Genomic DNA, 23,717 nt, shown 5'->3' on the forward strand with positions numbered 1-23,717 from the left:
GTTGTGGCTAGATAAATTAGGATTGGGAGAGGCGGAATAGCATCATGAGCCAAGATGTGACTTAGAAGTCCTCCAGCTGGTTAATGAGCGTTGGGAGATGACTATAGAAAATAAACAATGGGGGGTAGTGTCCTCAATGTTGGACCAGAACCTTGCAGACTCTGCAGTCAAAAGTTGGAAATGTGGAAGTTCTTGTGGTGGGACTCCATTTTTTTTGTTCAGAGATTTGACAGCGATATTATTAACCAACCACAGTGACGACAAAGGCCTGAAACAATACCCCGTGTTTAGGAGAAGGCTTTCTAAGAAAATGTAAGTGATACAAAAGAAGGTTAAAAAAAATGCATTCTGTCCTGTTGTTAAATTAGAATAACCAAATGTTGCCACATAAAATTTAACCCTCCCTCCCTCCTTACGTATCATAGCTCTCTTCCTCTGGGAGTGTCTAATATTTGTCTTTGCTGGCCCAGCTTCTCCACCCTTCCTCTGGCCATAGATAGTTACATTTTTGGTCTTGGAAAAATTGTTTGTCAGAACATTCTTTCTTATCAACTAACTCTTGCTGACACATTTCATCCATTTCACCTCTACTTTGATGCAATTCACCCAAAACTGAGCTTAATCTTAGAGACTCCCTGAGATTAGGCCCAGATATGGATATAATGAGGACAATGACCACCACCTCCTTTTGACACATTTCACCCAAAACTGGGCTTAATCTTAGAGACTCCCTGAGATTAGGCCCAGATATGGATATAATGAGGACAATGACCACCACCTCCTTTTGACACATTTCACCCAAAACTGGGCTTAATCATAGAGTGACCCTTCAGTTCCTCAGAGGAGGGAGTTCCAGGCATGGTTCCATTTCCTCCCATATCTGGGCTTAATCTTAGGGACTCTCCACAATCAAGCCCAGTTTTGGATGAAATGCCTCAGTGAAGAAGGTACCAGGCGTGGTTTCATTTTCACCCAAATGTGGGCTTAATTGTAGATAAAGCCCAGTTTTGGGTGTCAGAGAGGAGGTCCTAGGCATGGACAATATATTTACTCAAATTTGGGCTTAATCGTAGAGACTTTTTACGCTCAAGCCCAGTTTCGGTGAAATGTGTCAGTGGAGGAAATCCCAGGCGGGGGCTTCATTTTCACCCTTTTCAACCAAAGTTGTAGAGACTGTCTACAATCAAGCCCAGTTTAGGTTGAAATTCATCAAAGGAAGAGGAGGAGGTCATCGTCCTAGAGGAGGGTTTCATTTTTACCCAAATCTAGACTTAAACATGGAGACTTACTATGAACAAGTACATTTATGAGCAAAACACATCATCATCAGAGGAGGTAGTAGGTGAGAGCTTTGTTTTTAACCAAATCTGGGGTTAATCGTAGAGACTTTTTATGTTTAAGCTCAGTTTTTGGTAAAATGTTTCAGTGGAGGAGGTCCCATGTGGGGGGCTTCATTTTTACCCAAAGCTAAGTTTAATTGTAGATTCTCTATGATCAAGCCCAATTTTGAGTGTAACATAACAGCGGAGGAGGAGGTCCTAAATGAGGACTTAATTTTTACCCAAATCTAGGCTTAAACATGGAGTAAAACAACTCACTACGATCAAGTTCAATTTTGAGTGAAATGCATCATCAGAGGAGGTCCTAGGCAAGGGCTTCATTTTTAGCCTCTACAGCTCACCCCAGAAAGGCATCAGAGAAGGAGGTCCCAGGGAGGCTTGGTGGTTGCCTGTCTGGAACAATGTCTGTTGGGTCTTGATGGCTTGCCGCTGGCTTTCTTTTGGATCTACTGGCATTTTGGGGTGTACTGTAGGACAAGTCTCTGCTCGGCTTTTGGCACCTGGTTAGCTAAGTGGATGACCCAGTGTGATGGTCTTGGAAAATCACACTCACCAGGGGCTGACTTAGCCCATCCTGCATTTATAACTAGAATATCACTTTTGGGTGCATTGACCCCATGCTAAAATCCCCCCTCTCAGCACAAATCTTTGCACTCCCCCATCCTCAAATCCCCCCAGCTCAAATGCCCCATCCCCTATCTAGCACAAATCCTCTACCCCTAAAATTTCCCCACCTAGTCCACCCCCCACCCCACTTCAAATTCCCCTTCCCAGTACAAAGTCCCCCTAAATCCCACGCCCCTCGTAGCACAAATATTCCCCCCCCCCATCTCCTCTCCCAACACAAATGCCTCTAAATCACCATTCTTAGCACCCTGTCCCCGAATTTCCTCTCCTAGAACAATACTTACCACATGCCATCCCCCAAATTCCTCCTTCCAACACAACCCCCCCCCCCCAATCTCCTTGTGGCGCCACCCCTCCCCCACCTCACATGATACCACAGTTCCCAGGTCCCAGCTGCCCACCCCTTGTCCCGGCAATGGTTGTAGTGCTGGAAAGACGTGTGAAACAGTCCAGAGAACTTCTCCTTTCTCCTATTTTTGAGTAGAAACGATCTTCTCAGGCCCCAAGGAGTTAGAAAGGTGGTGGAAGAGAAGTCTCACTGCCCCAGTTCCCAGTGAATGACCAGCATTGTAAACCTTAAACTGGGAGAATTCAGTTACTGTACTCGGCGTCCAGGGAAAGGCGCGTTAGACTTTGCCGCAATTATCACAGTAAAGCAGTGAAACGGAAGCGCTGACCTCCCCTGTTAATTGAATTATAATGGCTGGTTATAACTCGCGATCATCAGACAGAGAGAAGAATGCCTTCATTCTGAGCCGCGAGCGCGCGCTGAGCGAGAACCAGATCAATTAATGAGCCACTAGGGGGGGTGGGGGGGGGGTGGCTTGCAGCACGAAAGAACCACAAACATCCAGAACAAATTTAGGCGGTATTAGGCCCACCTAGTCTGCCAGTGGTGTGTGTACGTCTTTCATTCACGGCGACCCTGCACCACCCTCCCAATGGCTTTCACTTCCCAGTAATACAAGGAGACCATTGTCCTCCGTTCAGGCAACCCGTCCGTTCTATTACCGGGAAACCGCAATTTATTTTATTCCATGGGAGAAAAAATACTAAATATCTTCTATCGTATGATCCAGAGTCCTTCCCAAACCAAAGCCGGGACCCCCTTCTAGAGGAACCAAAGTCTTTCTCCTGTATTTTTCCGATATACAGGTGGAAGTGAAAGGCTTAAAGTGTATTTACACTTTTTCAGCCAAATTGGGATAACGCTTATTTTACAGCAAATACAAATCTGTTATAGTGCAAAGACACAAGGCAATAGAGTCAGGAGAAGTAAAGTCGTAGCTGAATAGTTCATAATGCTAAATAAGGTATAGCAGCTGGCTTCAAAGGACTTGTGAAGTGCAGCGTCTCAACAGATAGAAGGGATATCTGTATTAATGTAAAGGAGGCACCAGGGGGCGCTTTTAAGTGCAGCAAACATGTTATACTTACCTGCTCTGTGCAGTGGTTTTGCACAGAGCAGCTCCGAACCTCCTCTTCTCGGGTCCTCCCCGATGGCCTTCCTGGCTCCTCCCCCTTGACCAGTGCCCCCCCATAGCAAGCCAATTGCTATGGGGGGCACTGGTGCATGCTCGCTCCCAAGCCCCGCTCTATGTGTCCATAAGACACAGAAGGGGATGATTTAGTAAAAGCAAATAGATTGTGCACTTTGCAAAGTACAGTTGCACACTGAGCTTAGTAAATGAGCTGAAAACTCTGCCGACTTCTATCATCCAATCACGTGTAGGCAAAAAATGCTGTTTTTTTAAGTTTTCCCTGCACGTGATTTGGGTATTCTATACACCTCTGGACCCCTTTACAATACACAGCCCCCCGCAGCTCTGGACCCCTTTACAATACACAGCCCCCCGCAGCCCTGGACCCCTTTACAATACACAGCCTCCCGCACCTCTGGACCCCTTTACATTACACAGCACCCTGCACCTCTGGACCCCTTTACATTACACAGCACTCTGGACTCCTTTACATTACACAGCACCCTTCACCTCTGGACCCCTTTACAATACACAGCACCCTACACCTCTGGACCCCTTTACAATACACAGCACCCTGCACCTCTGGACCCCTTTACAATACACAGCACCCTGCACCTCTGGACCCCTTTAAAATACACAGTACCCTTCACCTCTGGACCCCTTTACAATACACAGCACCCTGCACCTCTGGACCCCTTTACAATACACAGCCCCCCGCAGCTCTGGACCCCTTTACAATACACAGCCCCCCGCAGCCCTGGACCCCTTTACAATACACAGCCTCCCGCACCTCTGGACCCCTTTACATTACACAGCACCCTGCACCTCTGGACCCCTTTACATTACACAGCACTCTGGACTCCTTTACATTACACAGCACCCTGCACCTCTGGACCCCTTTACATTACACAGCACTCTGGACTCCTTTACATTACACAGCACCCTTCACCTCTGGACCCCTTTACAATACACAGCACCCTACACCTCTGGACCCCTTTACAATACACAGCACCCTGCACCTCTGGACCCCTTTACAATACACAGCACCCTGCACCTCTGGACCCCTTTACAATACACAGTACCCTTCACCTCTGGACCCCTTTACAATACACAGCACCCTGCACCTCTGGACCCCTTTACAATACACAGCACCCTTCACCTCTGGACCCCTTTACAATACACAGCACCCTGCACCTCTGGACCCCTTTACAATACACAGCACCCTTCACCTCTGGACCCCTTTACAATACACAGCACCCTTCACCTCTGGACCCCTTTACATTACACAGCACCCAGCACCTCTGGACCCCTTTACAATACACAGCACCCTGCACCTCTGGACCCCTTTACATTACACAGCACTCTGGACCCCTTTACATTACACAGCACCCTGCACCTCTGGACCCCTTTACATTACACAGAACCCTGCACCTCTGGACCCCTTTACATTACACAGCACTCTGGACCCCTTTACATTACACAGCACCCTGCACCTCTGGACCCCTTTACATTACACAGCACTCTGGACCCCTTTACATTACACAGCACCCTTCACCTCTGGACCCTTTTACATTACACAGAACCCCCCCCACCCGCAGCTCTGGACCCCCTGCATATTACATAGACCCCCCCACAGATCTGGACAGACCCCCTGCATGTTACACAGACCCCACCAGTCCCTTCCAACCTTAATCATGCAGCCAGATGGAGAGACACAGCAGTGCTGAACAGAGGGTGGGAACTGCTGGAGTTCATTTTTCATATTAACCGGCTAATGATTGGTTGCTCGGACCACCTAGTAACCAATCTCCCTATCTGCCCTGTCACTGTGCCGATGCACTGCCTGAGCCTGCCCCGCTGTCACTGCTTCACTCGTGGGGGCGGGGTGTGACACCCCCCTTAGCAGTGTGTTGTACCCGTCGCAGACCGCCGCCTCCCAGTTGGTACACCACTGATAGTAGGTCTAACATTCCCTCTTCACTTAGAAGTATGAGCATTTGTGCAATGTGCCCGCGCAGGACATGAGCATAAATCCGCACTGGTTTTCTGGTGCTGGAAATCCCAGTTCACCTTACAAAATGTTTTAATCTGCTGCACTTAAAAGCGCCCTCTTGTGTCTCTTTAACACTTATTTTGTATTGGTTACATGTTTCCATTTACAAAGAATATTCCATTTGCATAGCATATAAATACAGTAAAGAGTTTGGATTGCGCGCATAATTCGTTCCCGGAAACATGCGTGTAATCCAAAGCACTTGTATTTAATTTCCCCATAAGAAATAATGGAAACTCAGATGATTCGTTCCACAACCATTTATTCATAAGTCCTTCGGTTTATAGTCCATCTAAAAAAAGATGATAGCAATGTGATGAGTTGGGAGGATGTGAGTTGCATGGGAAGGGCCACAGAGACAGGGGCCCCGGGCGCAGATTTCTTAGGGGCGCCTATTTTTTTTTTTTTTATACATCATTGTGCCAGACAAGCAAACCTTATGCAGGAGCAGAGCTCGGGGGAAAAAAACTCCCATCTTTGTTCGTCTCAGAAAATGGCATCAGGCATCCTTCTTCTCGGCTCGTGATTCTCCTTCTAGGTTGAGTCGATCACATTCATGCGTTCATTAAGGTAAACCGCAAGCTTTTATCCCCATCTATTCCCTGAAGCCGGCTGCATGAAGTCATTATAATCGCAGGGAACGCCAGGCTGGAGTTTAATTAGATTTTAATTAAATCAGCGCGGCCAACGCGTGTGTGTGTGTGGGGGGGGGGATGGGTACAATTAACAAGTGACCATGTGTGCTCTTTTATGTGAGAGAGAGAGAAGTGCTGGAGGGCAGCGTCTGGGGTCACATTGTCATCGCCGGTCCGCGTGTCAGCGTATGACGGGTGATATACAGTACAGCTTAAAGGGGAAGTACACTTTATTTTCAATGAGTCCATATTTCCAGGGATTTTTTGCTCTTTATGTGGGTGTTAATGTTGCTTTAGTATTTTAACAACCCTTTTCTATCAAATTGTTTAATTCAGAGATTTATAGATTAGCCACTAGAGGGAGCTCTCAGTGGCTCTCCTTGTAATTGATCTACCTCTGTTTTTTTTTTTTAACCACTTCAGCCCCATGGAAGGATTTACCCCCCCCCCCCCGACCAGAGCATTTTTTTTGCGATTCGGCACTGCGTCGCTTTAGCGGTCGTGCGACGTTACACCAAAACAAAATCGACGTCTTTTTTTTCCCCCCACAAAGAGAACTTTCTTTTGGTGGTATTTGATCGCCTCTGCAGTTTTTTATTTTTTGCGCTATAAACAAAAAAAAAAGAGCGACAATTTTGAAAAAAAAGCAATATTTTTTACTTTTTGCTATAATAAATATCCCCAAAAAATATATAAAAAAAACAAATTTCTTTGTTTTTAGGCTGATATGTATTCTTCTACATATTTTTGGTATAAAAAAAATTTGCAATAAGCGTATATTGATTGGTTTGCGCAAAAGTTATCGCCTTTACAAAATAGGGGATAGATTTATGGCCTTTTTTATTACTATTTTTTTTTTTTTAATAGTAACGGAGGCGATCTGCGATTTTTATTGGGACTGCGTCATTGCGGCGGACACATCGGACACTTTTGACACTATTTTGGGACCATTGTCATTTATACAGTGTTCAGAGCTGCAAATAGCCACTGATTACTGTATAAATAACACAGGCAGGGAAGGGGTTAAACACTAGGGGGGGCGATCAAGGGGTTAAGTGTGTTCCCTGGATGTGTTCTAACTGTGGGGGGGATGGGCTTACTACAACATGACAGAGATTACTGCTCTCGATGACAGGGAGCAGTAGATCTCTGTCATGTTGCTAGGCAGAACAGGGAAATGCCTTTCCTCTCCTCATTGCAATCGCTTGCCACCGGCTGAACATCGAGTTCGCGGGACCCGCTAGGCGGCAAATTCGAAGGGACGTACAGGTACGCCCTTTTGCCTGCCCATGCCATTCTGCTGACGTAAATCGGCGTGCGGTGGTCGGCAAGTGGTTAAAGCCGAACTTAACTGTATCTGAGCACCACAACCTGAAGAAGTCCCCATTTCATGGTGCATGCCTTTTAAGGCTAGGTTCACATGTCCGGCTGATTCAGTTTACCCAATGTTTGGTATTCCATATGGTTAAAAGTTGGTGAACAACTGAATATCTATAGGAGCTTGTTGGACATCCCATTTAAAACCAATGGTCATTTATATGGAGTTGTCCCTTTGTGGTTATACCAGCCTGCATTCTTCTGGGAAGGTTTTCCTCAAGATTTTGGAGAGTGCCTGTGGGAATTTGTCCCCATTTGTGAGGTTAAGTACTGTTGGTGGAGACCTGGATCATCATCAGTGTTCCAATTCATCCCAAAGGTGATCAGTAGGGTTGGGGGTCAGGGCTCTGTGCAGGACACTCGAGTTCCTCCGCACCAAACTGGTCAAACCATGTCTTTATGGATTTGGTCCTCTTTTTTTTCTACTCTTCTGGGAAAGCTTTCTACAAGATTTTGGAGGGGGGTGTCTGTGGGAAATTGTACACATTTGTGAAGTCAGGTTGGATGAGAAGGCCTGGAATTCAATCTTCTTATAGTGATCCTAAAGGTGGAGAGAAAAAGTCCCCACTTCATGGTTCATGTCTTTAAAGGAACAAAAAAAGACTGGGCTTAAGTAAAATACTAAATATTTTCCTCTAAAATAACTAAACTTTAAACTTAAGCTAATTACTTTACCCAATAAAGGATTCAGTCTACCCAATGTTGGTATACTATATGGTTAAAGGTTGGTGAACAACTGACCATCACATCTATAGGAGCTTGTTGGACATCCTATTCAAAAACCACGGCCATTTATTTGGAGTTGCCCCTTTGTGGTTGCACCAGCCTAAATTCTTCTGGGAAGGTTTTCCTCAAGATTTTGGAGGGTGTTTGTGGGAATTTGTTCATATTTGTGAGGTTAGGTACTGCTGTTGGATGAGAAGACCTGGCTCACCATCGTTTCCAATGAATCCCAAAGGTGTTCAGTAGGGATGAGGTCAGGACTGTGCACGACACTCGAGTTCTTCCACACTAAACTGGTCAAATCATGTCTTGATCGAGCTGGACATCTCATTCCAGAAACCATGGCCATTATTTTGGAGTTCCCCCATGACCCATAAAACAGAGTTTGTGGCTACAACATCCTCCTCTGTTCTGGGAAGACTTTTCATAAGATTTTGGAGGGTGTCTGTGTGAATTTTTGCCCATTTATGAGGTCAGTTACTGATGTTAGACGAGAAGACCTGGCTCACATGTTGGGCCTCTCGTTGGGCATGAAAAAAAAAGACCTGGCTCCGAATTGGTGTTTCAATTGGCCATTTATTTGGAGTTGCCCCTTTGTGGTTGCACCAGCCTACATTCGTGTGGGAAGGTTTTCCTCAAGATTTTGGAGGGTGTTTGTGGGAATTTGTGCCTATTTGTGAGGTTAGGTACTGATGTTGGATGAGAAGACCTGGCTCACCATCAAAGTTTCCCATTAATCCCAAAGGTGTTCAGGATGCTGGGGTCAGGGCTCAGTACAGGACGCTCGAGTTCCTCCACACCAAACTAGTCACACCATGTCTATATGGAGCTGGTTTCTTACACAGGGGCAAAGTTTTGCTGGAACAGAAAATGGTCTTCACCAAACTTACCACAAGATTGGAAAAGCACAATAGTCTACATTGACTTTATATGATGTAGTATTAACAGGACTCTTCACTGGACACACCTGAACTCTATCGTTTGGAGGAAAGGTCTACGTATGTTTGACCATGAAGTGTAATATATTAGCCACACAGGGGGTGCATTGTTTTCATAAAGTAGGAAGACTCACAGTCTCCCAGGGTGACAGGAAGCAGTAAAACGTGACCATTGTGTAGCACTGCATAGGTGGAGGCAGAACCTCAGTATGTAATGGGCAACTATGACTACCACCCTATACTGTACATATATATTTACCAATTATACGTAAAAATAAGTTTCTTTTAAAACATTACCAACCCATTGATAAGATTCAACTTCTGTGTTATAATTAGTAGTTTATAATTAGTTTGCGCTGGAATTAACCCTTTCTTCTTTCGGCAGGAGTTGGACTATCAGAAGCGTCACTACCGGGAGGCAGGAGACCGCTTTGTGCCAGTCATGGGTGACTTCATCACTGTGGCCAGTTTCAGCTTCTCAGAACTAGAGGACCTTCTGAGCGAGGCCCGGGATAAGGTACAACCCTCCCCCCTCTTTACTCTCCATCCTGGTGGGACTGAGCAGATACACATCTATCTATCTATCTATCTATCTATCTATCTATCTATCTATCTATCTATCTATCTATCTATCTATCTATCTATCTATCTTATCTTATCTATTATTAGTTTTATCCATTGCAATCATAATTGGATACAATGTATCAGCCTATCAGTTTTCCTCTCTAATAATCGCGGATATTTCTCGCAGTATTCGGGGTAAACGAAGCTCAGAATTGTCTCTCCTGGGCGTCCCATCAATACGCCGTCTGTCTGTTAAATGGGACGATTGTTTAGCGATGAAATCTATTCTGCCCGTTGAATGAGTCCTGTGTGTACGGAGGGTGGCGGTGCGGCTCTTTGATTCCATAAATAACGCGCCCAGCGGAGGGGAATGGGGGTCACCATTCCTGGATTGATGAGTAATGTTCTTGTCGGGGACAAGTGACAGTAGAGAAGGAATTGTCCAAACCAGCCGAAGTCTTCTGAACTTTTTCAAATATTTATACAGTCCATCAGAAGTCGCCCCCGGGATCGTCCTGCCGGAGGATGAGGTTCTCTATAAATAGGAGGCATTGGGGGGATCCTGGGGCGCCCGCTTCATGTCTCTTTGTACTTCTTGTCCTTCTAATGCAATGAGCCAATGTGTGCCAAGAACAAATACAACACTCACATCGAACGTTCTGTTCAGGTCAGCTAAATCGGGTGTTTAACCCATTCCTTGCCACTGACGTAAGTCATACGGCCACGGCAATGGGGCATTTTCCCCACTCTCCTGGCATTATGGTTGCCCCCAAAGGGTTGGTTGTATCTGCAGGATTTGCTGTCCAGAGCACTACACCCCCTCTCCTTACATCAGATGCCAAGACTCGTCCCCCCCCCCCCCTACTTTGTGCTACTGCAGGAGAGAAGCTAGGGGTGGAACTTGGAAGCAGGGTCTGGAGGAGGACCAGAGGAGAGCTGGAGTCAGCCGCCAGAGTCTGCTGAATGCTGAGACCAGGGGAGGTAGGGAGAAGGAGTTGCTGCACAGACAGGCACAGGATCTGTAGGATGAGTTGTGTCCTCCTCTCTGCTGCTGACTGCCGAAACCGGGGGCGGGGGGGGGCAGAGATCAACCTCTCCACAGCTACACAGAGAAGCGCAGGATCTGTCTGAGAAGTTCTGTCCTCCTCTCTACTGCTGATTTCTGAGACGGAGGGGGGGCTTAGGTTAACCTGTCTGCAGCTGCACAGAGAAGCGCAGGATCTGTCTGAGAAGTTCCGTCCTCCTCTCTACTGCTGATTGCCAATACGGGGGGGGCAGAGATGAACCTGTCTGCAGCTGCACAGAGAAGCGCAGGACCTGTCGGAGAAGTGCTGTCCTCCTCGCTACTGCTGATTGCCCCCCCCCCCCCCCTCCTTCTCAGCAATCAGAGAGGAGGACAGAACTTCTCCGACAGATCCTGCGCTTCTCTGTGCAGCTGCAGACAGGTTCATCTCTGCCCCCCCCCCCCTCCATTTCAGCAGAGAAATGGAGGGGGGGGGGGGCAGAGCTGCAGGAAAGGTGCGAGGGCCACATGAAATGTCTTGGTCACCCAAAAGAAGCTTCTACTCCTTTTTTGGGTGATTTTTAAAGCCGCGTTTTGCTGCAATTGCAGCGTGATACAGTCAAATCGCACAACGTTTGGGATGTCATTTCGAATGAATGGTGCCCACACAACGCTTGTTGTGCATTTTGCACCAAATGCCACGCAATTTGAAATCACAGGCAGAATGGCGTTGATTCCGTCTGCGATTCCAAATTACGTGTGGAGGGGGGCCTACATTGCTCATTTTTCCACAGCCTATTACTCAGCCATGGCACCACAATCATTAAAAATCAGCACGACTTTTTTCTGTTGCTCTGTAATGTTCTGCAGCTCTATAGTAAATGCTCCCCATGTGACATAATCCCTTTAAAATGAAGATTTACTTGATGTTGCGACTTGTCAGGGGGGGTCAGAGGTCACGTCTGGTCTTGTCACAGGTCAGCCGCCGGTAATTAATGACAGCCAGGTTACTGGGGGGAAAGCAGACTGAGAGGTAATCCAATGAGGACTTAACAGTGTGACAGCTCAGATAAGATGGTTTACCCAAGGGGGTTGTCTGGTCAGGGGGGGGTCAGCAGAGAGGCAGATTTACAGCAGTAGGAGAAAACACGTAAACATATTCCCCATAAAAGTTCATCTTCTTCCTCCTGTGTTGAGCGGCGGGCTTCCGACCCTTCACAATATATAGAATAATGACAACCATGGTGATCCATTAAAGCCCAGACCAGCACAGAGCGTCGGAGTATAACCGCCATGGCTGCATGTGGCCAAACGCAGAGCGTGACGTGTGATCAGAAAACTTCCACCATTAATAACTGGATACAGGACCGGATTAACATAAGTTCTATTAGAGCTGCAGCTCCAGACCCCTTCCTTAAGATCGGCCCAGCCCAGGGGTATGAGTGAGCCACTAATGCTGCCCAACCCTGTCTGTGTGCAGTGTACACATCATTAATATGTAAAGTGTTAGATCTCTCTCTTACCCCCCTCTCTCTCTCACCTCCCCATCCCCCCTCTATCTCTCTCATCCCCCCCTCTATTTCTCTCTCACCCCTCCCACCCCCCCTCTATCTCTCTCTTACCCCCCTCTCTCTCTCTCACCCCCCATCCCCCCTCTATCTCTCTCCCTCTATCTCTCTCACCCCCCTCTATCTCTCTCTTACCCCCCTCTCTCTCTCACACCCCCATCCCCCCTCTATCTCTCTCATCCCCCCCTCTATTTCTCTCTCACATCTCCCACCCCCCTCTATCTCTCTCTTACCCCCCTCTCACTCTCTCACCCCCCATCCCCCCTCTATCTCTCTCCCTCTCCCTCTATCTCTCTCACCCCCCCTCTATCTCTCTCTTACCCCCCATCCCCCCTCTATCCCTCTCCCTCTATCTCTCTCATCCCCCTTTATCTCTTTCATCCCCCCTCTAGCTCTCTCTCACCCCTCCCATCCCCTCTCTATCTCTCTAATCCCCCTCTCTCTCTCACCCCCCATCCCCCCTCTATCTCTCTCATCCCCCTTCTATTTCTCTCTCACCCATCCCACCCCCCCTATCTCTCTCTTACCCCCTCTCTCTCTCACCCCCCCCCATCCCTCTCTATCTCTCTCACTCTCCCTCTATCTCTCTCATCCCCCCTTTATCTCTTTCATCCCCCCTCTAGCTCTCTCTCACCCCTCCCATCCCCTCTCTATCTCTCTAATCCCCCTCTCTCTGTCTCACCCCCCATCCCCCCTCTATCTCTCTCATCCCCCCTTCTATTTCTCTCTCACCCATCCCACCCCCCTATCTCTCTCTTACCCCCTCTCTCTCTCACCCCCCCCATCCCTCTCTATCTCTCTCCCTCTATCTCTCTCATCCCCCCTTTATCTCTTTCATCCCCCCTCTAGCTCTCTCTCACCCCTCCCATCCCCTCTCTATCTCTCTAATCCCCCTCTCTCTCACCCCCCATCCCCCCTCTATCTCTCTCATCCCCCCTTCTATTTCTCTCTCACCCATCCCACCCCCCCTATCTCTTTCTTACCCCCTCTCTCTCTCACCCCCCCATCCCTCTCTATCTCTCTCACTCTCCCTCTATCTCTCTCATCCCCCTTTATCTCTTTCATCCCCCCTCTATCTCTCTCTCACCCCTCCCGTCTACTCTCTATCTCTCTAATCCCCTCTCTATCTCTCTAATCCCACTCTATCTCTCTCATCCCCCCATCCCCCCTCTATCTCTCTCTTACCCCCCCCTTTCTCTCTCTTACCCCCCCTCTCTCTCACCCCACCCCCCCTCTATCTCTCTCATCCCCCCTCTATTTCTCTCTCACCCCTCCCACCCCCCCCCTCTATCTCTCTCATCCCCCCTCTATCTCTCTCTTACCGCCTCCCTCTCTCACCCCCCATCCCTCTCTATCTCTCTCACTCTCCCTCTATCTCTTTCATCCCCCCTCTATCTCTCTCTCACCCCTCCCGTCTACTCTCTATCTCTCTAATCCCCCTCTATTTCTCTCATCCCCCCATCCCCCCTCTATCGTTCTCCTACCCCCCCCCCCTCTATCTCTCTCTTACCTCCCTCTCTCTCACCCTCCCAATCCCCCCCTCTCTCTCTCTCTCTAACCCTTCCTCTTTCTCTCACCCCTTTCTCTCTCACATTCCCACCCCCTCTCTCTCTCTCTCTCTCTCTCTCACTCCCTACCCATCCCCACCTCTCTTTTATCCCCAGTGGCGGCTGGTGGCAAGCAGACCTGGACCCCTGCATGGCTCTCCATCAAAGCGGCGATCCACTACACACAACCCCCCCGTTGTGCTCGGTATCCTCTCTCACTGACACCACAAACCCCCCCTCGCCCGCGCACGCAAGGCTCTCGATAGATCAAAGCGGCGATCCACTACACAATAGGCTCGATAGGCTGCGATCCTCTCTCACTGCCACCATCCCCCTATCTCACTCGATAGATCGATTGATTTAAGCGGCGATCCATTAAACAAACCGCCACTCGATAGGCCGTGGTCCTCTCTTACTGCCATCCATGGCCTTACCTTACTGCGGTAGAGGTGCTGGGAGGAGGACGAGGTGGCGATGCCTCTGCTGAATCCAGGGCTGCCAGAAGACACTGCCGGGGCCTTTGCCTCTCCTCATGGCCAAATGCGAAGCGAGTCCCGAGACCCGTCCTAAGACTCCCAGCCAATCGGGTCTCAGGAACCCGGATGGATGAGGAGAATCGGGAAGACATTAGCAAATATTAATTCATTGCACACAACTAGGTGGGCTCTGCGCCCCGAGCCCACCCTTTTTTGAGGCCAATAAGAGCCTCCGACTCTAATCACGTGCTTCAAAACAAAAAAAACCCCATTGGAATCCATGCGTCCGGCGCCCCCGCATGTAGATTAGGGGCCGGACGCATGGATTAGGGGGGCGGAGCCCCTAATGGAATGGGCCGCCATTAAATATTTGTTTGCATTTTCATTTTATTTCAATGAAAGGCCCACCAAATTCCTCAGCACCAGGCCCATGAGGCTCTTAATCCAGCCCAGACCGGATCCCATAGATCCCGACTATTGTGGGAGCAAATCCCCCTTCTCCACCATTGTCCCCCCATTATGATACATTGTATTTATTTCTAAAAATTTATTTCTAAAACATTTTTTTTTTAAACATAACTCCTTCATGATGAAGGTAAAACAATCCTTAAAGCGATATGAAGCCCAAAGGCAAACATTTCATATATTGCAGCTTACCAATTCTTAGATGTGATGGCTGCTTTTTCTTTTTTAGGCTTTCTTTCCTTTATTTTGGCCAGTAAGTCTGAGAACAAGCTCATTTGCAAAGGGTTGGGAGAAACCATTTACCACTGGCAGGAGTGCTGCCAGTGTGAGTTGGAGTCTGGCTTCAATTTGTTAGTGTATATAAATCTGCTAATACATCTAACACCCCCCCTAGATTAATGTTTAAATAAGGCAAAACTTTTTTTTTTTAGTTTTGGATAGCATGGAGAGGGATTACACCCCCCCTTCCTGTCCCCATTAGGTAGACTCACCCTCTTTATTGCTCCTGTTTACCATTATCATTGAAAGTGGAAGTAAAAGAAAACCCCAAATTTTGGGTTGTCCTCAGAAAAGTAATAGAGGGGACATCTTCCAATGGGGACGCTAGTTCTGGAGATCTTGGAGGTCCTAAGGGATTCCCTTAATTTGCAGGGACTTACTCTCACTTCCTGTTTTAGTTATGGGACAGGAAGTGACGGTAAATCTCCCCAATGTGACACAGATGGCAAAAAAAAAAACTGAGGTTATAACCTTCCCTTATTATCCAAAGTGAAAAATAAAGTTTTGCCTATAGCTCTACTCTAACAATGCTGCTGTCCAAAGGTGCCCCCAGTGCTCCTTCCTCCAGAGTAGGGGCGCTCTAATACAGGAGATGTGTTACTAGCCAGATCAGCAGGGGAAAATAAAGGACAAAAAAAAGAAAATAATGCAGCCACAGCATTTTAGGCCCTTTTCACACGAGGCGGACTCCGTTTCTACGGAGCCCGCCTCGGTCCGCCGGCTCAGCGGGAGATCCGTTGATCTCCGCTGAGCCGGCGGATGACAGGTCCCTCTCTGATCACTGAGCGGGGAGGGGCTTGTCAGGCGCCACTGCCGCCTATGGAGGGATCGGATGAAAACGGACAGCGTGTCCGTTTTCATCAGATCTCACCCGATCTGATCCGCCAGCGACGGACCTGGACGTAGAGCCATCCGTCTGCTTTTAGCGGATCGGACCGGGTTGGATGTCAGCGGACATGTCTCCGCTGACATCCGACTCTCCATAGGCTAACATGGATCGCCCGTTCAGGTCCGCCGTCAAAACTGACAGGCGGACCTGAACGGTCCGATCGTGTGAAAGGGGCCTAAGGATTGGTAAGCTACAATATAATACAGTTTTCTTTTGGGGTTTTTATACCATTTTAACGATATGTACATTGAACAGTCATAGTCACACATCTCTTTCTTGGGTCTACGCGTTTCATGGAATACATTTGCTTCCTTTAGATCAGAGTGTATCTCTCTTCTATGCTGAATGATAACTCAATGCTTTTTTACTATAAAAAAATAGTTTTCTGGCGGACTCTGATGGGGACCCTGATGTAAGGGGAGACTCCAGTGGGGACCCTGATGTAAGAGGAGACTCTAGTGGGGACCCCTTATGTAAGGGGAGACTCCAGTGGGGACCCTGATGTAAGGGGGGACTCCAGTGGGGACCCTGATGTAAGGGGAGGCTCCAATAGGGACCCGGATGTAAGGGGAGTCTCTAGTGGGGACCCCTTATGTAAGAGGAGACTCCAGTGGGGACCCTGATGTAAGAGGAGGCTCCAATGGGGACCCTGATGTAAGGGGAGACTCCAGTGGGGAGCCTGATGTAAGGGGAGACCCCAATGGGGACCCTGATGTAAGGGGAGATTCCAGTGGTGACCCTAAAGTGGGGGGAGACTCCAATGGGGACCCTGATGTAAGGGGAGACTCCAGTGGGGACCCTGATGTAAGAGGAGACTCTAGTGGGGACCCCTTTGTAAGGGGAGACTCCAGTGGGGACACTGATGTAAGGGGAGACTCCAGTGGGGACCCTGATGTAAGAGGAGGCTCCAATGGGGACCCTGATGTAAGGGGAGTCTCTAGTGGGGACCCCTTATGTAAGAGGAGACTCCAGTGGGGACCCTGATGTAAGGGGAGACTCCAGTGGGGACCCTGATGTAAGAGGAGGCTCCAATGGGGACCCTGATGTAAGGGGAGACTCCAATGGGGAGCCTGATATAAGGGGAGACCCCAATGGGGACCCTGATGTAAGGGGAGATTCCAGTGGGGACCCTAAAGTGAGGGGAGACTCCAATGGGGACCCTGATGTAAGGGGAGACTCCAGTGGGGACCCTGATGTAAGGGGAGACTCCAGTGGGGACCCTGATGTAAGGGGAGACTCCAATGGGGACCCTGATGTAAGGGGAGACTCCAATGGGGACCCTGATGTAAGGGGAGACTCCAGTGGGGATGCTGATGTAAGGGGAGATTCCAGTGGGGACCCTGATGTAAGGGGAGACTCCAGTGGGGATGCTGATGTAAGGGGAGATTCCAGTGGGGACCCTGATGTAAAGGGGGACTCTCCTGACCAAATCTGTTCTTTTCTTCCTCTTAGTTTTCCAAAGCCATGAAGCATTTCGGGGAGGTGGATGGCAGAATGCAGCCGGATGAGTTCTTCGGTATATTTGACACTTTCCTGCAGTCGTTTTCTGAGGCCAAACAAGATCTGGAGAACATGAGGAAGAAGAAGGAGGAAGAGGAGCGCAGGGCACGGATGGAAGCCATGGTAGGACCAAACCCTAAAACTATCCTCTTAGAACATCCCTCCACTGTGTTCTATACTTATATGGGTGTTCCTGCTCCAATGCAAATAAGGGCCAGGCAACTAGCATTTTCAAAGGGAGAGGTCAACAATGGTAGCATTTATTGTTTGGGTGCAGTTTTGACCTTTAAATAGCTTGTTACATGCCTTAGGGTTCATTTACATTTGCTTTGACTTTAACACACAATAAAGCATTTACTGTTTCAACATGCTTTTTTGATGTGTTTTTTACTGCTTCGGTGATGCTTTTTTGAAATGCCCTGTGTGTGTTGATTTTCTACTTGTTTTAAATGAGCTAAGTAGTACCCCCACTCAGCAGATCCCAAGCTCATTTGTACCCCTGTTTAGCAGATCCCAAGCTTAATAGTACCCTCATTCAGCAGATCCCCAGCTTATTAGTACCCCTATTCAGCAGATTCCCTTGTTAGTACCCCTGTTCAGCAGATCCTCAGCTTACTAGTATACTTGGTCAGCAGATCCCCTGCTCAGTAGTACCCCCAGCTCTGCTGATCCTCTGGTTTGCTGATCATTCTCCTTCTTTGGTCTCCGCTCACCTCCTGTTATATTGCACCCACGCTGTTCACCACATTTGACATCTGCTAGTTTCTCCTGCTCCGGTCCCCCCCGCTCTGCCGATCCTCTGCCACTTAGTCCTCTCGCTCAAGTCCCCACTCACCTTCTGCTATAGCCTTCCCATATTGCACACCACATATGTCGTCTGGTAGTTGCTCCGCTCCAGTCCGGACCCCGCTCACTTACCTGCTGCTCCACGCTGAACACCAGATGTGACGTCTGCACCGGACACTCCCAGAATATATACACATGAACCGGAAGTGACTGCTGGTGTCATCTTCCTGGTTGGCTTGTTAGTTTCCCAGTGCATCCTGGGATATCTCGTACCTGCAATACCTCCAAAACAAAGCGAAGCTAAACCTGAATAAAAGCTCCTCAAAAGCTGCAGGCGCTGTTGGCGATCTTTGTCATAGACTTCTATTGAGGTTTTGGAGAAGCTTTGAAGCGCCAATGGGAGGTAATTTTTTTAAGCAAAACAAACACAACGTGTGACCAGGACTGTAAGGTCACCATTTTATTTAGCGATGGGAGCGCTTTAAAAAAGCGTGTCCAATGCCACATTATGAAGCAAGTGTAAATGAACCCTTAGTGCATATTTTATAAAATACCTTATATTCTCTTTAGTATTTTATGCCTTTTCTCAAGGTTTTTTTTTTTTTTTCAGTTGAGTTATTTCTGTTTCCCTCGAAATTAGAACTCTATAGTTTTATGTCCTATTCCTGGACAATGGAAATAAATGCATCTGTCGTAGGCTAGAAAACCTGGCTGAGAAGCACAGACCTAGACCCAAACTTGAAGTAGTCAACCATTTTTTTTTCTAACCTCTGAGGGACCTTATATATCTATGTTTGTGAAATAAATCTAGTTTGTCTGTTTTCCCTGTAAAGCCTTCCAAACTGATTTGATTCATGGCTGCAACGTTTGTAATCCAGGACCAGCAAAAGGGTGATAAATCATTTTTAATATCTGCCCTCAACAGTCTTGGAAACTTCACTTTCTGCCCACTAAGTCCTTGATGATTTATGGTCATTAAAAGCTTAAAACGTTCCTGCTATCTTAAAGACAAGGCGGGAAGATTGAGGAGTTTACAAGGGAGTGATTACTCAGATAACACGATTTATTGTTCAAGATGATACATTGTGACGGCTCTAAATCCCCCCCCCCCCTTTTTTTTTTTCTTTTCTGCAGCTTAAAGAACAGCGCGAGAAAGAGAGGCGGCTGAAGAAGTCCCAAGCCGGTAGCACATCTGAGGAAGGAGGCGAGTTTGACGACCTGGTGTCGGCGTTACGATCTGGAGAAGTGTTCGATAAAGACTTGTCCAAGCTCAAGAGGAACCGCAAACGCTCTGGAAACCAAATTCTGGACACGAGCAGAGAGAGAGCGGTTACCAAACTAAATTATTAGGAGGCCACATTTAAAAGAGGAAGAGACAGACGTTAAATGGAACAGAACGGTTTTGGATGATGATTCGAGGTCACAGGAAAAAGTTGGAGTTTCCTCGTGGAAGAAAACACTTTTTACCTCTTTTCGTGACTGAGATCATTCCCACCATGGCTTGGAACCTCAAGCTTTCTTGAAGTGCCTCAGTGGATTCATTTCATGTCTGGTTAAGGGCTTGAGTCCACGTCTGCAAGTATTTGGAAAAGGCCCACAGCGGTGGATGAAGACGGGTCAAACCTCATTATCACACTTTAAAAGTGCCAATATTTTTGCACTGTCCAACATTTCAAAAATAATGGTGTTTTTTTTTGGAACTTTTTTTTTTTTTTTTTGGCCTGAGACACAAATGTTTTACTTTAAAGATGAAATGGAAGCTCCCAAAGTTCAAAGATGGCAGGCCCATTTTGCAGTCTAAGGATGTTTGGAAAAGCTTTGTGCCACATGACGCTGGGCTCGTGGAACTAAATAAAAAGTTGCACATTTTTTAAAACTGGCTTCTTTTTTTTGTAGATGGAATTTCAGCATCCTTTTATGGGAATAATACAAGTGGGTACTTTCTTTAAGTCTTGTACGGGACACGCTTTGTGATTCCAGGATTCCATATTCTGAAAAACCACTGTGTGTTTGCAACGAGTCATGCACTTTTTTTTTGCCTCTCATCTGTTGCCATGGTTAGTATTGGCTTTAAAGATGTTGTTACACAGAGTCCAACTTGCTAACGTTTCGAGCTGGCTCAAAAAAAAAAAAGCACTGTGTTTCGTAATGATTGGAAAAAAAATCTATGCGTCATGAGGTTCCTGACCTTGCCTCACAGCCAGCACTTTTGAGATGTGTGGAAAGTACGTGGGAGTACCAAAAAATATTTTATCTCTATTAGAAGCACATCAGGATACTTTATTTTTATCTGCTCAGAGAAGGGAGGAAATTGGATTATTATAGAGTCTAAGAAATAAGAGGTTGATTTGCTTGGATGGAACAGTTTCGTACTCAGCAGTGGATGGTGACGACTCATTGGATGGAATGCAGAGATCTTGAAGGACATGTGCACCATCCGGAAGGTCTACAATGAAATCTCCTCACGTATGGGAAGTTCAATAGTATTGGTTACCTGGCTTGGAAAAACAGTTCTATGGTAGCCGCCAAAGTCACCTCCAGTTCCAAGGCTGACAGTGACCTTGTGGACTACAGTAGTTATGGCCCTTTGGGAAACCAGATCTAGTGGGACAGCTAGGTCTTGGCTTATCAAATACAAGTCATATAACTCTTCCAAATCAACCCATTCCTTGTCTGGTGTTATCCAAAGTATGGCTCCTGCAACCTTTTGATTAAACAAACTCTGTCCCCCGAGGTTCCAAATTCCAAATAATTCACGATGAACTAGCTCAATGCGGGTCTCTTCTGGGGAATAAGGGAAAAAAATGGTACTTTCTGTGGCAATAATATATAAATAGGAGAAAATGATTTCATTGTTGATGTACGTTTCTTTCTGAGAATTGTTTAATAGTAAGAGGAACATATGAAGATATAGAGGCAGGTAAAGGAGGGGATGTTGTAATAATAACACTGTGTAATCTAGTCTAAATGTTAAAGAGACATGCAATGTATTAAGCCATACTAAAGACAAATGTTTTTTGTATATTTTGGGTTCACCTAGAAGGTTATAATACTTGCCGACTGTGATCACTCGGTCAGATATAAAAAAGTAATGCCAAAAGCACACCGTGGTGAAAAAGCTGTCAGAAAAGCATCTGGGTCAACCAGGTCAAGCTACAAAAACTGATATCTAACATCTAGGTTTGGGGTCTCCAAGCTGCGGCCCTCAGGCCAAATATGGTTGACTGCAAGATTTTTTTCTTGCCCACAGCTATGTTCAGTGGCTGTTCAAACAGGTCTTTAGATCAGCCTATGGTCTCTGGTTTCTACCCAAGTCCCCACACCCCTCTGTTGATGCCAGAAGCACAGCCATAGTGAAAAACAGACAGCGGTCAACCAGGTCAAGCTATACAAACTGATATCCAATGTCAGTTAGGGGTCTCCAAACTCTGGCCCGCAGCTAGGGTCAGTGGCCGCTCACACAGGTCAGCATTTGATCTCCGTTTCTTCCCAACCCCCCCCCCCCCACCCTCCACTGTCATTGTACCATCATTGTTCCTACCAACCAATGTGCTTGCCCCACAATTCATAGGAGGATGGCACTCCACTATCCAGACATGATAGGGACTCTGAAGTAAAGGGAGGACGCTGCCGTAAGGTGGAATGTAATGGTGACCCTGATGGGGCTCTGATGGGGACCCTAACGTGAGGGGGGCTCTAATGTATGGGACCGCCCTCACCTATAACTGGCCTTTGCAGCAAGGGGCACATAGAAGGGCAATGCATGCGAAACAAAACCAAAGAAATTTCCGGCTCAACTTACTGACCAGCCTGCTAACCAACCGAATTGTCCTGTCTAGACAGGACAATTCGGTTGGTTAGCAGGCTGGTCGGTAAGCTGAGCTTGGAATTTCTTTGGTTTACTTTCTAATGCAAGGGGACTCTGAATCAGACCTTGTAAGGGGGGAGTATAATGTAAAGGCTGACTTTGACGGGGACTATGATGTAAAGAGGACTCTAATGGGGTACCCTAATGTACTTTGGAGATCTGTGAAGATCTTGGAGTCCTTGAACACATATGGTAAGTCAATGTTTTTTCCAGCCATTCAGCCAAAGTATCAGTATTGGGTAGGCTAATCTCTTATTATTTCATTGGCTCATCATGTCTAGAAATTGCCTAAATGTTTACAGACTGTGTCAGCTGATTGTATGGACCCCACCACTCACCATACGCCTTCTCTGTATGAGATGGTTACTATTTCCTTGCTGGGTCCAAAAACTCAAGAAGGGTATTCCGCAGGGATCAAAATCCCTTCCAACCAAATCAAATCTGAGACACACAAATGAAGAACAAAGGTTTTGAAGAAACATTGACTGATCCTTCAAGAATAGCTTAAGTTTATTTTTGATAGCTTTGCCTTGCAGCTTCTTAAAGATCTCTCATATGCACTTAAGTTGTCTTTTTAAACAAAAAGGCCACAGTTCCTCGTTGATTAGTTAGCAGAGTTAGCAGATGCATTTTTTATCTACTCTTATGTTGTCTGCCCAAATGACACATTCACCCACAAAGTGGAATTCTCTGGTTTTGGGAACATTGAGGAACAACATGCTTCTATTTTTAGGAAACAACTTAGATGAAAAGAAGGAGAAGGTCCTTGAAGGGCCCCTAAAAATTTACCTGGCACTAGTAATATCAGCAGCATGATGTTTCCAGTGCCATGTCCCAACAATCAGCATACTCCTGAATGTTCATGAAAATAATTATAGTCCCACCCCGTTTACTTTACATTACATGTACCTGAAATCCATGAATGATGCAAATGGCAAAATACCAAACCCTATCCAGCAGGTTCACCAAAATGGAGCAATGGCCATTCCACTGGTCATAGACTTGGCAATTCTGGGCAGCTTTCAAAAGGAAAGAACCATCGAGTTGAAGGCATCTGCCATCTTCAGTTTGAAGAATTTGCTAGTTTTGAGCAAGTAAACTATTAAAATTGAAGTCCAAACCAACCGAAACAACTGAAATGGCAACCAGAAGGTGTTTTTGGAGAAAAAAGGAAATTGCATTTGTGTTCTTGGATTTACATACACTTTAAGGCCATCTCCAGCCAAATGTTCTATCTTATTGATGCCGGGGAAGTGATAGAACCTCTATTATTTTTTTCTTGTAAGTGAACCCTTCTTAGGAGATTTCCCTTTACTTCCTGTCCAGTTGAAACCTCTTCATGCCCATGACACGCATAGGGGTTGATTTTTTAAAGACAAATAGGCTGTTGCACTTTGCAAGGGAAGTTACACTTTGCAAGTGAATTCGCCCCATAGCTTAATGGATGAGGTGAACTTCTGCTGATTTTCATCAGCCAATCGTGAAACTTCACCTCATTCCCTAAGTTTTTGGGAAACTTGCCTTGTAAAGTGCAACAGCCTGTTTTGCTTAGTTGGATTTTATTTGTCGCCGTACAATAATAATTTTAGAGAAGTCTG

General features: G+C 46.8%; 2 protein-coding genes across 2 annotated transcripts in view; both read left to right on the forward strand.

Annotated features, from left to right (window-relative positions):
* DAAM2 (dishevelled associated activator of morphogenesis 2) overlaps positions 1 to 22,023 on the forward strand; it is a gene marked incomplete in the record, with an annotated part of 129,007 nt that extends 106,984 nt beyond the window's left edge. Inside the window, 3 exon segments of the mRNA XM_073628750.1 lie at positions 9,560 to 9,691; positions 17,418 to 17,588; positions 19,386 to 22,023. Of these exon segments, the coding sequence (XP_073484851.1) occupies positions 9,560 to 9,691; positions 17,418 to 17,588; positions 19,386 to 19,601 (519 nt within the window).
* Positions 1 to 23,717, forward strand: part of LOC141141064 (kinesin-like protein KIF6) — a 550,310-nt gene that overhangs the window by 409,987 nt on the left and 116,606 nt on the right. The window lies entirely within an intron of this gene.

Source organism: Aquarana catesbeiana, linkage group LG04, assembly GCF_042186555.1.
Source record: "Aquarana catesbeiana isolate 2022-GZ linkage group LG04, ASM4218655v1, whole genome shotgun sequence".
NCBI lineage: Eukaryota > Metazoa > Chordata > Amphibia > Anura > Ranidae > Aquarana > Aquarana catesbeiana.